Source organism: Notolepis coatsorum (assembly GCF_963971535.1).
Source record: "Notolepis coatsorum genome assembly, chromosome: 9".
In the NCBI taxonomy this organism is placed as follows: domain Eukaryota; kingdom Metazoa; phylum Chordata; class Actinopteri; order Aulopiformes; family Paralepididae; genus Notolepis; species Notolepis coatsorum.
Genome location: NC_140173.1, coordinates 101,920,072 through 101,936,771, shown reverse-complemented (window position 1 = coordinate 101,936,771; position 16,700 = coordinate 101,920,072). Strand labels below are relative to the sequence as shown.

At 44.8% G+C, this 16,700-nt stretch overlaps 1 protein-coding gene across 1 annotated transcript in view; it reads right to left on the bottom strand.

The window, feature by feature from the left end:
• LOC311233987 (sprouty-related, EVH1 domain-containing protein 2-like) overlaps positions 1-16,700 on the bottom strand; it is an 81,168-nt gene that overhangs the window by 17,106 nt on the left and 47,362 nt on the right. The window contains exons 3-4 of the mRNA XM_084321062.1: positions 3,218-3,386; positions 57-118 (exon numbers count right to left, since the gene is read on the bottom strand). Coding sequence (XP_084177188.1) covers positions 57-118; positions 3,218-3,386 — 231 coding nt within the window. The remainder of the gene's footprint in view (positions 1-56; positions 119-3,217; positions 3,387-16,700) is intronic.

Sequence of the window (16,700 nt, the reverse complement as noted above, 5' to 3'; positions counted from 1 at the left end):
GTCACAGAACCAATATAGAAGTCACAGGACCAGTATAGAAGTCACAGCATGCTTACAGTGAATACGTCATCATCGCCCAGCTCTGCTTCGTTCTGTGTTGAGGACGATGTCGTGGAGCCTGCAAACAGAACAGAGACAGTTTCAACAGACTCGTCTTCATCCCTCAAAACTGCAAGGAACAGTTTCAACAGCCTCGTCTTCATCACTCATCCCTCACAAACGGCAAGGAACAGTTTCAACAGCCTCATCTTCATCCCTCACAAACTCAAACTGCAAGGTTGTACTCTAATCTAAATATTGTAAATATTCTATGACTATTAGGAGTGTAACGGTACATAAAAAGTCACGGTTCAGTACGGGTTTTCGGTACAGTGGGGGAAGGTTTAAGTTTATTTATTTGGCTTTCCATGTTCCACTCAGGGGGGATGCAGTAACTGTTAACTCATTGACTGCCACGCTGTTTGTTTATTTATTTATTTATTTGTTCATTTAGACAAGACAGAGCATATTACTGGACACTACAAATAAATGCAGTGTAAATACACCGGATTTAGCAAGGATGCAAATTTTCATCCGCAGTCCCCACACAAAGCATAAAAACGAAACATGCAGGCAGTGAAGCATAACATGCTATGCGACAAGGGATAAAAACATACATACAGAAAAAAGTACAAGGTATAAATGGTGCACTACAATATAATTTGACTATACATGGTCACAGGTTTGGTTGTCGAGTAACTATTTTTTTTTAGATTGAATTTAAAAGATGGAAATGATGTACAATCTCGTATGATCAGTGGTAGATCATTCCAGATTAAACGGTCCTTGACTGAGAGGGTGTTTTTCCATCTTTACTCCCTGGCGCCAGCGTTAGACCACATTCACGATGTTTTTTGGACCCATCGTATATTCTATATTATAGCTATGGAGACAATAGTATGGCTCATCCTAACGGGGACAAAACAGTTTATTTCTACATACCTTCATTTGTGCGCTATACCACGCTAAGAATCGGCCCGTTTCACAATAATCCAGGCTGGTTTTCTAGATTGTGAGATAGTGTTTTGTGTGCATATGCGCAAATCTCGCGGCTGCTCGCCTGAAACCTATATTATTGCCAGGTCAAAAGTAGGGATGCACGATAATTATCGGGCCAATAATTATCGGGCCGATATCAGCAATTATGACGTCATCCCGATAACGTTATCGATAGCTCCGATAATATATAATACATTTTTTGGTTAAAAGAAATCCGGTGTGTGTGGATTTGGATGAAGGGCGCTTGTTTTTATTATAGCCTCCTCCCGTTTTGCCAGTACTGTGGTACGATTGATAGCGTGTGGTTTAGGAACAGGGAGTTTTTCACAAATCCAGCGCTCCCTTTCTTGGCTGTGACGTAGTCACGTTACATTCGGAGGCAGACAGTCGATCTGCCAATTATGTCCCACCGCTTGCACCCACCTCTTCTTCTTACCACCAATCAGAAGCTCTCGTTCGTTTATTTACCTCCGGATTGTCAGCCATTACTCTACTCGGAGCTCAGGCTAATAACGTTAGCTCCCCGCCAGCCACATTGACAAGTACCAGCGCTTATCCATTACTGGCAAATGTCTTGTTGCACTTGTGGCAACGAGCGTTGTCAGCATCGACTTTAGTAAAATAGACCCAGACTTTTGAACGTTTCGTTCTGTCCGCCATGAGAGCAGAGCTGTCTGTACTCGGCAGCACCCGTGTGTGTGTGTGTGTGTGTGTGTGTGAGCACAGCACAGCCCGGAGCCCGCTCCTCACGCAGGCAGAGACACCGAGGCAGGAGAGATAACGTTATAGAAAACGGCCAACAAGATTAGTTTGCGACATTTTAAATTCCTCAAAAAAAAACTCCATAATTTCTCGAGTACCGATAGCAGTACCGATGACGTCGGAGCTTATAAATACTAAAAAATTTATAAAAAAATATATATATACATTAAAAAAAATTATAATACAATAAATATCGGTTATCGATATCGGTTATCGGCTTGAGGAGCATAAAGTTATCGGTGTCAAAATCAATATCGTGCATCCCTAGTCAAAAGGTAAAACACGACCATGTTTCTTCACAAAGCTCACTGCTGCTCACTCCCTAGTGCTTGGTTGCTCTCACTGCGGCGTGGGGCGACGCCACACTAAACTGGCCCATTCAGTTCATAAGGTAGGCGATACTGCCACCCGTAGGGATTCAATCGTCATTGCCGGTCCCAGGCACACTCAAAGGCGAGTGTTTAGAATAAGAAAATAGAAAAAAGGAACGAAAAACAAAATATCTCGTTATTGGCACTCAAGCTTTGGCTCTCAGAAACGAGATATCTCATTTTTGGTGCTCAATGAGTTAAGTAGGGCAGTCAATGAATATTCTATATTCAAATGAATAATCAACTTATTTTTTTTATCCACTTTTTCTCCTTATTTTCTATTTTTTCTTCCATCCCAATTTCGTGTTTCCAATTCTTCCCTCCCCTGTCTTGAACGTTGCTAGACTATGCCTCCCACTGGTCGGCTGTAGTGAGGATAGAAGCCTTGCATCACGTGTCCCCTCGAGGAGGCAGCCTGTCGCATCTTTTCACCGCAACAGCTTGAACTCTGTGGCGAGGAGTAACGCGTGGGAGGCTCACGCTGCCCCCGATACTTCCTGTTTCCGCCGTACCGGCATCACCCAACCGACCTGTAGGAGTCGCTGTCCACAACGCCCACCGGCTTTCCCACAATAATCAACTTTATTTGTAATTATAATTTATTGATATAGTAGTAATAGATTGATATAGTAGTAATAGATTATATGTAGTCATAATAGATTGATATAGTAGTAATAGATTGATATAGTAGTAATAGATTGTATGTAGTCGTAATAGACACATTTTCCGATTAATTCATGTCGGCTCTACCGTGAAATTAAACTTTATTTGGGTGTAAAAGTCAAACACACGCATTGTGTGAGTTCACAAAGTCAAAAACAGTTCATTTCATAGGATATGCTCCAGTGATGACCACGACATTAACTAGGGATAAATTGAGACCATGTAATAATACGTATATAATCAAGTAATATAATTTCTTTTTTTAGATCAATAATAATATTTTTTAAATGGGGAGCAATACAGTTAATCTGTTACTTTGTTCATTCATTAATTGTCAACAGAGCAGGTCCAGGTTATGTCCCTTTATGACATCACAGATGTACCTTCCGCTAGGTCCTCGATGGCTTTCCGTACTCCCCGGTCAAAGGCTCTGGCGTCTGCTGGACTCTGGAACGATAGGCCACACTTCCTGTCCTCCACCTTCCAATGGTGAAAGGTGGGTGTGGCTGTGGTGTACACCAGGTCCTTCCTCAATGGACACTCCAGGATCACCTGTCAATCATAAGCAGATCAGGCCAATTGCAACAGAGATTATAGTTATTATGGGCCTTTAACTCATTCACTGCCAACAACGATTAAACTAGTTATTGGCCGCCAATCGTTGAACGCCAGCAACGAGTATACTTCTTTTATTCGATATTTCCATTCATTATCCATCCAGGGAGCCTGGTGTTATCATGGGGCTGAGTCTGAGATCGCTAAAGTGCAATACCGGACGCATCCTACCAGGCGGCGGTATCGAGCACCATTTGAAACCTTGTGTATTGGGCTGTGTGTCGATGAAATGCCCCCGGGCGCTCTTTTCTACTAACCTGAACCTAGGGCTTCACCCGATCGCATTGAATAGTTTTTGGGACCCCCGATTCATTATGCTGTGGTGGGTCAAATGGACATACGATCTACCAGATGGCAATCAAATAATTGGAATATTCTTTTTGGAATCCTACCGGCAAGAGCAATTTAACGTAAATTTCAGCTCGATTGTGCCTGGTTTTCATAGCCATCGCCCTGATCAGCGTATGTTGTTGTAATAACGAATGCCGTTATTAACAATCAATTAATCAGAAACGACCCCCGCCCCCCCCCCTTTCATGCATTCATGATGGAATATAATACCAATCATATGCATTTGATTTTTTAATTGTAGCGTGTGTAGGGACGAAATGCCAATGGATTTAGTATAATACACGTTGCAGGCTATTACTAGCCTCCCAGGAATTACCATAGACCGCTCTAAAACCACACTTATATTCACCACGGTATATGGATGGAAAAATTATTTCTTTTTCACATATTGAACGATAGATACTCGATGTCAAATGGGCCATAGTATTGCATCCATAGCTATAATATAGAATATAGTTATAGCCCTGCAAACAAGGTGACGGACTCCATTAGTTTAATGCATGTTTCCGTATCTCGGAAACAGCGTGGCAGCCAATCAGTTAAGTATCTGTTAACTGCATCTTGACAAATGCATAACGTTTAATTTCACATACTCTCTCGTCACTGGTACCGTTCCAACCTGCTTCAGACATGCAGTGGTCCAGCCCCTTCTGAAAAAACTAGAGCTGGGCATAGATTACATTTTTTAATCTAGATTAATCTACCTGCAATCCTGGAATTAATCTAGATTAATCTAGATTAAAATGGCAAAAAAAAAAAAAAAAAAAGGGTCTGCCAAATGCATTCAAAATGTGTGTTCTACCCAAATAATGACCGGAGGAGGAGATTTATCCTCTCCTCTTCATCTGAGGAGTCACTAGCTGTTCTATCTCCTTGTTCAACAGCATGAACAGGTCTCTTCTTTTTGTAATTTCCAGTGTTTCTTTTAAAACCAGATTTATCGTAATTGTCTGTGCCCTTCCTTCCAGTCTCAGGTCCACATCCAAGAGAACACTGAACAGCTACTACAGTCTCGGGTCCACATCCAAGAGAACACCGAACAGCTACTACAGTCTCAGGTCCACATCCAAGAGAACACTGAACAGCTACAGTCTCAGGTCCACATCCAAGAGAACACTGAATTGCTACTACAGTCTCAGGTCCACCTCCAAGAGAACACTGAACAGCTACCGTCTCAGGTCCACCTCCAAGAGAACACTGAACAGCTACTACAGTCTCAGGTCCACATCCAAGAGAACACTGAACAGCTACTACAGTCTCGGGTCCACATCCAAGAGAACACCGAACAGCTACTACAGTCTCAGGTCCACATCCAAGAGAACACTGAACAGCTACAGTCTCAGGTCCACATCCAAGAGAACACTGAATAGCTACTACAGTCTCAGGCCCACCTCCAAGAGAACACTGAACAGCTACTACAGTCGGAGTACAGCTCAATACACACAATTGTTAACACTTTGGCTGCCAGGAGCCGTGTTAAAGCGTCATTCCCGGCCATGCTCAAGTTGCCGAGGACTCTTTACAGCGTCTTTAATATCAATATTTCAAAAATCTGGAATCGGATTCATATTTCCTCTCCGCTGGCCTGAGATCCACCAGGAGGACCCACTGAGCTCTCTGGCGGTTCAGGAGCGCCATCTGGTGGCCGATCGGCGCAATCGCTTAACAGGAAGCGCAGTAGAGGTTTTGCTGATCGGCCGTATTACTTCCGGGCACTCGGTATAGGTTCCGGCACTCTAGCTCGTCACACTACATAGCGATCGATTGCCAATAACTCGATAAACAACATGATTTGGACGTATATACCATTATACAAGCTGGAGATGGACCGGGTAAATCGTCATCCCATAATGATAAAATGTCTACTCTACGATGATCGCCCAACGGCGCGCGGAGACTGGGGTGAGTTTTAGCGTGTAAAATTACCGTCTTCGATACTAGCTGCTATTATCAACATTTGACCCACATTAGATGATTGGTATAACGCTGCCCACGGAATTATAAACGCCCCCTCGCCCATCCGGTCAACATCAGATGACGTGTAGTAACTTCTAGAAGTACGTCTAGTTGGAATTTTTTATATCGCGCTGATTGCCATCAAACTGTATTTCATCATCAATATAATGCATTTGGGGCTATATATCACGTTCTGGAGAAAGCTGCAGAAAGAGATGAAAACATACTTATACATTAGAGTAGACCATACTTTACTATGAATATGTGAATGAAAAAGTTTAACGTTGCTACACAATGAACAATACATATAGGACTTTGAATGGGCCCTAATAATGGCAATGTAGCAATAGAATTTAAAAAGTTATAGCCCTGCAAAGAAGGGGACTTTCTCCGTGTTAAATAGAGCCGGCAACCTACGGTTGATAATGAATTTAACCCATGGCAGCCAAAGTGTTAAGGAGATGCAGACCAGAGAAAGACGTTAGTCTTGTTTACATCAGGGTCTCCCATTTTCATTTCATTCATATTGCTCCACATTGTCATCAAACGGTCCAATATTTCCAATAACCCAAGCCATTTCTGTTGTAAACACTCACGATAGTCCAGTCGATCCTTCCTTTAGTGTGTAAAGTGGATTTCCTCCTCTTGTAGATGTTTTCAAGTGCCGCCCGAGTAACGTGAGCTAACATGCTAACATCAGGGTCTCCCATTTTCATTTCATATTGCTCCAGATTGTCATCAAACGGTCCAATATTTCCAATAACCCAAGCCATTTCTGTTGTAAACACTCACGATAGTCCAGTCGATCCTTCCTTTAGTGTGTAAAGTGGATTTCCTCCTCTAGTAGATGTTTTCAAGTGCCGCCCGAGTAACGTGAGCTAACATGCTAACTCGCTAAGCTAACGTTAATAATGTAAACAAATCTCTCAACGGACTTCTTCTTTCTTGCATTGCGCAGATTCAGACGTCCTCATCGTCGAATTGTGTTATATCCTGAGGACTTCTTAACCTCACCTGTATAACAATTAGAGATGTTCCGATACCATTTTTCCCTTTCCGATCCGATTCCGATACCTAAGCTTTGGGTATCGGCCGATACCGATATTTATCCGATACCAGTGCATACAATTTTTTTTTTTTTTAAATTATATAAATTATACTTTTTTTTTTTTTTTCAGATACTGTTATACTGTTTTTTAGTAATAACTAGAACGTATGGTATTTATTCAACAACAGGTGATTGTATAGATTTGTATTAGTATCATTAATCAATGAGTATGGGCTGCAGCACTGCAGATATACCCTACTCCAATGATCCACACGGACATTAAACGGTGTTGCACTCGCTACTCAGTGGCTCTGCAGATATACCCTATTCAGTCTGTAAGCTAGTGGCAGATAGAACGTTCATGTTGTGGTTTTTGATGCAAAATAAATATTCAACATTCTCTTTTGAAACTCCGCCTCAGACTCTTATCCTTTGGCACTTGCTGTACTTTGCTTGCAGGTCTGCAGCCATTATTGCTGGATTATGTGAATAGCACCAACTTTAGACACAGTAACGTTATCAAGCTAAGCTAACTGACCTAGCTCGCCTTCCCGCAGTGACATTAAGATAACGTTAGTAATAGTCAGCTAACGCTAGTCCGTAGCTACTTAACTTAAATACAATTCACCGTGGGTGCATTATTGTTGATAGACGGTCACGGACAGTGTTAGGTCCTGGAGAAAGGACAGGCGATCATCTGATTTGATGTAACGTTAAAAGCGGATGTTGTTCCAACTAGCTATCTTTCCAGCTAATGCTATCATAACACCAGCCAAACACATCCCGATTCCCGTCCGAGCTCCCAGTCACACCGCACTGTCGGGGACAATGGAATTTAAGAAAGTGTATCTGCTGTTAAAATGACACAGCATCACACTTTAAAACATGTTCATTTTATAATCCTCACTCTCCGCAGGACTCGGCAGGAGATAAATTACATCATGGGATCGGAGGCTAGAATTTACGTGTACTCGCCGATACCGATACTAGCATTTTAGGCAGTATCGGCGGCATTTCCGATACCGGTATCGGTATCGGAACAACTCTAATAACAATGATTACCGGACCACTAAAGTTACTTTAGTTTAACACATTATTCTGACTACAGCTCCGGTACATACGTGCAATCACTTCCGGGCACCACAGCTGTGAACTACGGCAAGTATTTAAGGACAATACAGACCCAACGTTGAGAAAAACGGCGTCAATTATATTATCGTGCGATACTAGTCTCGCGTTAACGCAGCACGTTAACGCCGTTAACGGCCCAGCTCTAGAAAAAACCCAACCTAGACTTCACCCAACTCAATAACTACAGGCCAATCTCCAAGCTCCCATTTCTGTCAAAGGTCCTTGAAAAGGTTATTCTCTCCCAGCTGTCTCCCAACCTGCTAGGGGTATAAAGGTACACGTATCCGTACCAAATCGTTTTAGTACTGGACCTTAGGTTCAGTACGGCTGTGTACTGAATGAATACAACGGCATGTAACCACTAACCACATGCAGAACTTTTTTTTGCGTGCAGAATATAATTCAAAACTCCAAGTTCACCCACAATCTAATATAATTCTTAAATTTATTTTTTAACAAGTCGATTATTAATTTCAATTAGAGGTGCACCGATATATCGGTCGGGTATCGGTATCGGCCGATAAGTGCCTTGTTGACTGCCATCGGCCTATAAGCTCAAATGTGCCGATGGCAGTAGCCGATAAATATCCATCTATTTGTGTTGCGTCAATCTGGCCCACACGTTCAAACTTTGAAAAAAGTTTCAGTCAAGCGACCTGCACAACGCCGCCCCCACACACACACACACACGCTACTGCATCAACGTTACTACTTATGATTAACAACGGCATTCGTTGTGTGGCATTAACGTTATATAGTTACACGTTCTATAGCATCAGCGTATTTACCGGACCATAGCAACGTCCGAGGACAACCTAGATAGATAGCAAGCATTACTCGTTCATATCTCAGCCCGTGCTGAGTTGTGCCCATTCTGCGGTCTGTTTTCAATCAGACAGATGTATGGAAAGGCTTTTATTATAACATTCGTTGCAGTAAAATCATTATGCCTCGTTTAGTCATCCTACGGAGCGCTGGTAAGCTACTCGTGGGCTGCGGGGAGCTAACGTTAGTAGCTTTGTTGTGAGCTCTCGTCAAAATCAATGGCGGACATTCCGGAAGTAAAAAACGAATACGCGCTTGCCGATTGGTGGTAAGAACAGCAGGAGGCGGGTGCAAGTGGTGTGAGATATAATAGTGCACCATGGCATGGTGGAATTAATACCATAAACATATTTCTTGATGTTTCCTTTTTTTAAGTAAGTAAAGAGGCCTATGTTCATATCGGTGAGCACAATTTGTAACACAAAAAGAGACGTGTAGCCTATTTATTTATTTAATATTTTATTTATTCATTTTATTATTATTATATTTGTTGCCATGGCTAAAATAATAGTCAAGCATAGGGCTAAAACATTTTCATAAACAATATAATTTTTTGTTATATGGTTATGGTGGGAGCTTTTCTATGCATTTGTCTGATTGATTGATTGAGAACTTTATTGGCAGATTGCAGAATGGGTACAATACAGTACAGCTCAGTGGACTGGAGGATGAAGACCAGAAAAAGACTTTCGGCTTTTTTACATAAGGGTCCTCCATTTTCAATTAATCAAAACATTTAGAGACATACAAATATACAGTAGTTTCATAAAAAAAAAAACATTTTTTTGCCACAAATATCGGTATCGGCCGATTGATTGTGTTGAACAATTGGTATCGGTATCGGTGGCACATTTTCATATCGGTGCATCCCTAATTTCAATATAGCAGGGTTAGAAATTAACATTTTTTTTCAAGGGCTTTTTTTGCCCCCCTTAATTGATTTTCGGGGGCTTTTTTTTGTATTTCGGGGGCACTGAATTTTTATGATAAACGGTAGGGGTGGGACGGTTCACAAAATGGACGGTTTGGTTCGTATCACGATTTTGGGGTCACGGTTTTCAGTTCGATATACGTAAATTTTTATTACACTCAAATCTAAACATGCTTCTCATTTATTAAAAATAAAATAAAAGGTTCACAGTGTTTACAGCCTTAAATAATGTTTGGCACACAAAGACCGAACTGACTGAAAAATATAGGCTACATTTGTCAAAGTATTAATTAACTTAGTGCAAACAAACAATATGCTCAGCCAGCACTAGACTTTCCTTTCTTTAATTAATATAAACACACAAAAACAATGTCAACCATGTTTAAATTCCCTGATTGTCAGTTCTTAATGGAAAGATTCGTTTTCTGCTTGAAATTATTATGTTTCTGTCTACATTTATTTAGACTAACATTATTTAAATATTGAGTGCAACTGTGGTGGATCCAATGTACAGTTTCTACGCCAAATGTATATACACTCTTTTTCTGGACACTTTTGTATCACAAACAGTACTGTATTTGCAAATCTGATATGTCATAAATGTATAGATGTAGCAGTACTGTCTATCTGTATGTCATGTATGTCATTATGTTATGATGAATTGAAAATGGGGGACCCTGATGTAAACAAGACGAAAGTCTTTCTCTGGTCTGCATCCCCTTAACAATTGTATGTATTGAGCTGTACTGTACCCATTCTGCAATCTGTTAATAAACTTTTCAATCAATCAATCAATCAATCAATCAATCGATTACGTAATTCGGTGAGTTGGAACTATCTATGGGTTGGCGCCGGGTCCCCACGGACATTTTAGCGTGTGACACCTTCAGCTCCGGTCACGTTAGGACATCAACAAGCAGGAGTTAGTAAAACACAGTTGTATGTTAGCCTTCTTGGATGTTGAATAAACGCCTATCATTGTCTTTAAACACCCCGCCTCTCCGACTCCCATTTCCTCCTATGCTAGCTAGTAGCTACGGTAACATTTAATTGACTGTACAGTAGTAGCTTGCGGGCTGCGTCGGGCTACCATAGTTAAAACGTGCGTTGTGTTTACAAACTGCTAACGATATGGCAAGATGTGTGTAGGCCTATGTAATGTTAATGGCTATGTTTTTAAAGTCGTAATGAAGATTGATTTATATTGTGCGTGCCATTTTTATACAAACTGACTAGCAACGGGCTGCAGTGCTGCTGCTGCCTGCAGCCAGTGCAGAACACCGGCTCCCCGGGCTCCGCCAAATGAATTTTTTTATTTGCGCGTCATCTGAACCGTACGCTACACAGACGATCCATTACCGGATAAATATATATATATATATAATTAGTAAACTGTCGGGGGCATTAAGTGCCCCCCTTAACTGATTTTCGAGGGCATTTTGTCCATTTTCAAGGGCATTATGCCCCAAGCCCCCGTTAATTTCGAACCCTGCAATATAGAATATACGTTGACAGCCCTACAAGTACAAATAGTTACTGCACACTACATCACCCCTGAGTGGAACATGGAAAGCCAAACTTTGCCCCACTGTACCGAAAACCCGTACCGAACCGCGACTTCAAAACTGAGGTACGTACCGAACCATGGTTTTTGTGTACCGTTACACCCCTACTACCTGCACTTACATACACAGAACAACTTGGATATATTTCAGTCAGGTTTTAGAGCCAACCACAACTCAGAATATGCCCTGCTCAAGGTCAACAATGACCTGCTTCTCACCACTGACAACCGCGACAGTGCGGTCCTTATGCTCCTAGACCTTAGTGCAGCTTTCGATACGATAGACCATGACATCCTTATCAATAGTCTCTGCCAGGCAGTTGGTGTCAGTGCCACAGCTCTATCTTGGTTCACCTCCTACCTCAGTGATAGAAGCTTCTCTGTCAACATCAGCAATTGCTCCTCCCCCTCTACCTCTCCTGCAGGGTCCCACAAGGCTCCATCATTGGCCCTATTCTATTTTCTCTGTATATGCTGCCCCTTGGTTTAGTCATTCAAAAACGCATCTCTTTCCATTGTTATGCCGACGACACTATCTCCCCATGAAACACAATGACAAGTCCAGTCTCGACAGCCTCCGATCCTGTCTAGATGACATCAAATGCTGGATGGCACAACATTTCTTACAACTCAACTAATCTAAATGTGAAATCCTCCTTTTCGGCCCCCTAAACCAAACCAGTGTTATCGCCAGCAGCCTGGGTAACCAGTAGGGCTGACCTTCGAAGCTTTTTTTGGCAATTGAAGCTTCGGGGCCGAGCTTCGATTTTAATTCAAAGCTTCGAATTTTTTTTTTGTTTTTTTTTTAAATGTTGCATCTTATGTTGTGGGACTTGTACAGCACTTTCATAAACGTTGTTGTTTTTAAATGTGCTCTATAAATAAAGTGGGTTGGATTAATTAATTAAGTAGCCCCTTTCGTGACTGAGCCAACAAGGTTTCACTCGGCTGTGTGATTTAATTCAAGGTGGATCGCTGTTGTCGTTTGAACAACTTTAGATTTCATGGGAACTACCAATCCCCCAAATCAAGAATGTTTAAGATGAATGAAGTAAGATTTTGATTATTTGAAATATGGCCCGTGTAGACTAAACTATGCACAGAATTATGTCAGTCTACAAGGTCCGGATTCTACATGGTCCGGCAATGTAGACCTTGTAGACTCCACTACAGACCAATTATCAGTGAATGTTCATGCATTTTTAAGAAGGGCAACTTCCACAAAAAAACAAAGAACTCACCAAAACATCTCAGTAGCACCTTATCTAAATTTTATTTCCTATTTTGTTTATTCATCCCAGTATCTTTCTTTCTTATGTGTGGAATTCTACAAGGCATGTAGGTGTATATGTATTTGAGGATGATATCCTTCAAACAGGCAATAGTGATGATATAATTTGGGCAGTGCTGAGCTGGGTTACTTTCCTCCAGTGTATTTGTCCCCCGGCCCCACCCAATGGCCCCATGCGCGCGCGCGCGCGCATGCATGCACGCACGCACGCACGCACACACACATTTAACTTACAAGTTCTGTACGACAAGACAGCAAGAAGGGTACAACTCTATCAGCTGAGTAACAATGTTTATCAAAGTGTTGCGTGTTACAGTGTAGGTTAGTTTATTAGGAAAAGTGCATGACAGTAAGGTTAGTCACTGTAGGAAAGCCCTGCTAATAAGACTACTTTGTTTTGTACTGACCCTTTAAGAGTTCCTCCCCTTTAATGCGAGCGAGCTGGTCTCAGTGTTATTGTCTGACGACTACTTTGTTCTGTACCGGTCCTCTAAGAGTTCCTCCCCTTTAACGTGAGCGAGCCGGTCTCAGTGTTATCGTCTAACGACGTGCTGTAGTAGTTTACCCTGTCCCCCTGGGATAACGTGTGCGTCAATGAACACAACACACCTGGAAATCTATCAAATAACAACCAGTAACTGCAGCACGCCTCTGTGTAATTCTTTAACGGGTGTTACAACCCCATAGTGTCCGCCAGTTCCATCAAACGCACCCTGTGGAGGCCCTAGCCCTCCGTTTCATGGTCCTTCGAGCCGGATGGAGCTCCTTCAAGACGCTATGGCAGACCAGGACAACACAGACCACCGCTCACCCGCAGAGAGAGCGCCACCTACCAAGCCACCTACGTGACTTCGAAGTGGGATACGAACCTCAACCCAGTACTCAACTCAGTACCCAACCCAGTACTCAACTCAGTACCCAACCTAGCGCTCAACCTAACACCCCGCCTAGTACTCAACCCAGTACTCAACTCAGTACTCAACCCAGTACTCAATCCAGTACTCAATCCAGTACTCAACCCAGTACTCAACCCAGTACTCAACCTAGTACTCAACTCCGTACTCAATCACAAGATGAACCCCCAAAGGCCCTACCCCACGCATCACAGCGCCGGGATAGCGAGACGAGGAACCCATCTACGAGGAGCGAGCGGTCAGGTGTTGGCTCCCATCGTTCATACCCGGCAAGCGAGGCAAGGGGCCCGTCCGAAGGTAGTAGGCCCTCACATCAGCCAACTCATAGATCCACCATAAGGTCAGGTGCCTGCTCCCATCGCTCATGCCCGGCGAATGAGGCAAGGGACCCGTCCGAAGGTAGTAGGTCCTCATACCGGTCAATTCCTAGACCCACCATAAGGTCAGGCGTTGGTCCCCATCGTTCATCCGGGAGCGTACACACACAACATGCTCTCTCACCAGTCCAGGAAGCTATCCTCCAGGAGCACATCCACTCCCTGGAGCTCGAGGAGCTACAACGCCAGGTAGAAGAAGACGGCAACGCCGACCTGGAGTGCCAACGCTTACAGCGCATACAGCAGGAAGCACAAGATGCAAGAGAAGCTATCGCTACACGCCTCGACAGGCAGAGGCGGCTTAAGAAGAAGGAGCAGGAACTTCAATTAGCCAAAATTGTCACCTCACTTCTTCAAGAGTCCGAGACGGGACCACGTAGCGGTGCATCGTCCCCCAGGGGCCTCTACTCCTTACCAGCGATGCATGCCCCACCTGCCAATGCTCCCGCAGGCTCACCGCATCAACCCATCTCTCACCTACACCCTGCACCCCCTCTTGTGCCCGCAGCAGTATCTGAGCCGACCTATCCACCACCTGGACTACAGCACCACGTAGTGGCACCTGTGCCTCTAGCACTCCCTACCATACCACAGAACATGCATTCCCCGCCGGCTAACCCAGCCGCCATCACCCCAGTGATGCACCATCCAGCACAGGCGACGTCTCGCTCTGCCGCTCCCCCTGTGTCATGGTACCCAGCTCCTAACATGCCTGGTCCAATTGAGCAACCTACGACCTCACACGAACCTTCTGTAGCTACACACAGTACCCAGAGTCCTACCTACGGTGCGACCATCTCTACTGCAGCCCCACCATACCAGAACGCGAGTCCTGCTGCACCTCACATGGCTCTTACCCCGCCACAGGTTATATCGGGGCATTTACAGCACCCAGGATCAGAGATGCTGATTACCTCTCCCTACGGCATCCCACAGCCGATGCTGCCAGTCTTTGAACGTGACCGCGAAAGTGACTTTGCCCTACTCAAGATAGCCTTGGATAACTTGATGGGTAGTACCGGGCACCTGTCTGAACAGTATAAGTACCAGGTGCTCCTCGGCCACTTGAAACTCCCCAGTGCTCTCCACCTTGCCAGAGCCTACATGTATGACCCTCGACCATATACCGCTGCATTGCAAGCCCTGCAAGACAAGTACGGCCAACCCAGACAGCTCGTCCAATCAGAGTTAGGCGCCATTCTCAACTCGCCTCCCATCAAGTTTGGTGACACTGAAGCCTTCGACTCCTTCGCCCTGTCCATCCAGTCTCTGGTGGGCATGCTCGGGACACTTGAAGGTCAAAACGGGTACGAGTTGAGATGCGGATCCCACGTCGACCGGCTCCTGAGCAAGATGCCCCCTTCAGTCAGGGACGGATTCATCGAATACTGCCTCAGCCGCGGCATTCTCCGGACAGGGTCAGACCTGACATACACCCTGCCCGACCTGGCAGCCTGGCTCCAGATGAAGTCACAGGCTAAGCGCCTCTCAAGTCGAGCCGCAGCGCTTTATCAGTGCGACGCACCCAAGCCAACCAAGCAAGACCAACGTGTCACTCACTATAAGGAGAAGACCACAACCATCCTCCTCAATGCTGGGGAAGTCGCTAGTACCCCAGAGCCTACTCGCTACAAAACCCCTTTCAAGCCCAAACCGTATTGCCCCTATTGTGACAACAAGGAGCACTTCTTGAATGCTTGTGACGACTTCAAGACGCTATCTACCAGCCAGGCCGTGAAGTGGATCAGAGAGGAGAAACGGTGCTGGAAGTGTGGCCGCAAACACTCTGCCGAAGCATGTACTCTGACGCGCCCATGCAATACATGCAAAGAACAGCACCTTACCATTCTGCACGACTCCATACAGCAGGGTGAAACCACAGTCTGTATGGTCACTACACCACCCACTAAGGTATACCTCGACCGGCCCAACCGTCCACAACAGGTTATGTTAAAGGTCATCAAGGTCATCTTGAGGAACGGGGACCAAGCCCTGGAGACCTATGCCGTGTTGGACGACGGCTCTGAACGAAGTATCGTTCTGCCTCAAGCCGTGCGGCGGCTGAACCTTCCCAGAACGCCAGAGACTCTCCATCTACAAACCGTCCAGCAGAATGTCGAACAGCTCCAGGGCAGCTCCGTCTCCTTCGACGTTTCTCCATGGTGCACGCCTTCCCAGAAGTATCGGATCCACCAGGCCTTCACCGCCGAAGGCCTCAGCCTGGCCGAACACTCTTATCCTGTGGCCGCACTACAGAAACGCTACAAGCACCTCCACGGCCTGCCCCTACCACCAGTCGACCATGCCCAGCCACTACTTCTGATTGGTTCAGATATGCCACACCTTCTGACCCCAGTACAGCCTGTACGCGCAGGCCCACCAGGCGGCCCCGTCGGTATTTGCACCCGACTAGGTTGGTCACTCCAGGGCCCTACAAACCTTGCCCAGACTACATCTTCTTCACAGTGCCTCCACACTGCCACTGCCTCTCCAGCCACAGAGCTCTTCAGGAATGTCGAGCGCCTCTGGCAAGTCGACACTCTCCCTTACATCAGCACGAAGGCAGTCACCCGCTCCAAGCAAGATCAGCAAGCCATGGTCGCGCTCCAAGCACTCACTACCAGGGTCAAGGTCGACGGAGTCCAGCGCTACGCTACTCCCCTGCTTCGGCAAGCAAATTCTACCCCACTACATGTCCCTAAGGAAGCTGTGCTGCCATGCCTCCGCAGCATAGAGAGAAGACTTACCAAGGACCCCAAACGAGCCGAGGTCTACTGTAATGAGATACGGAAACTGGAGAAGGCTGGTTACGTGGCAAGGATAACCCCGGCAGAAGCTGACCAGTCTGCAGAATCCTACTACA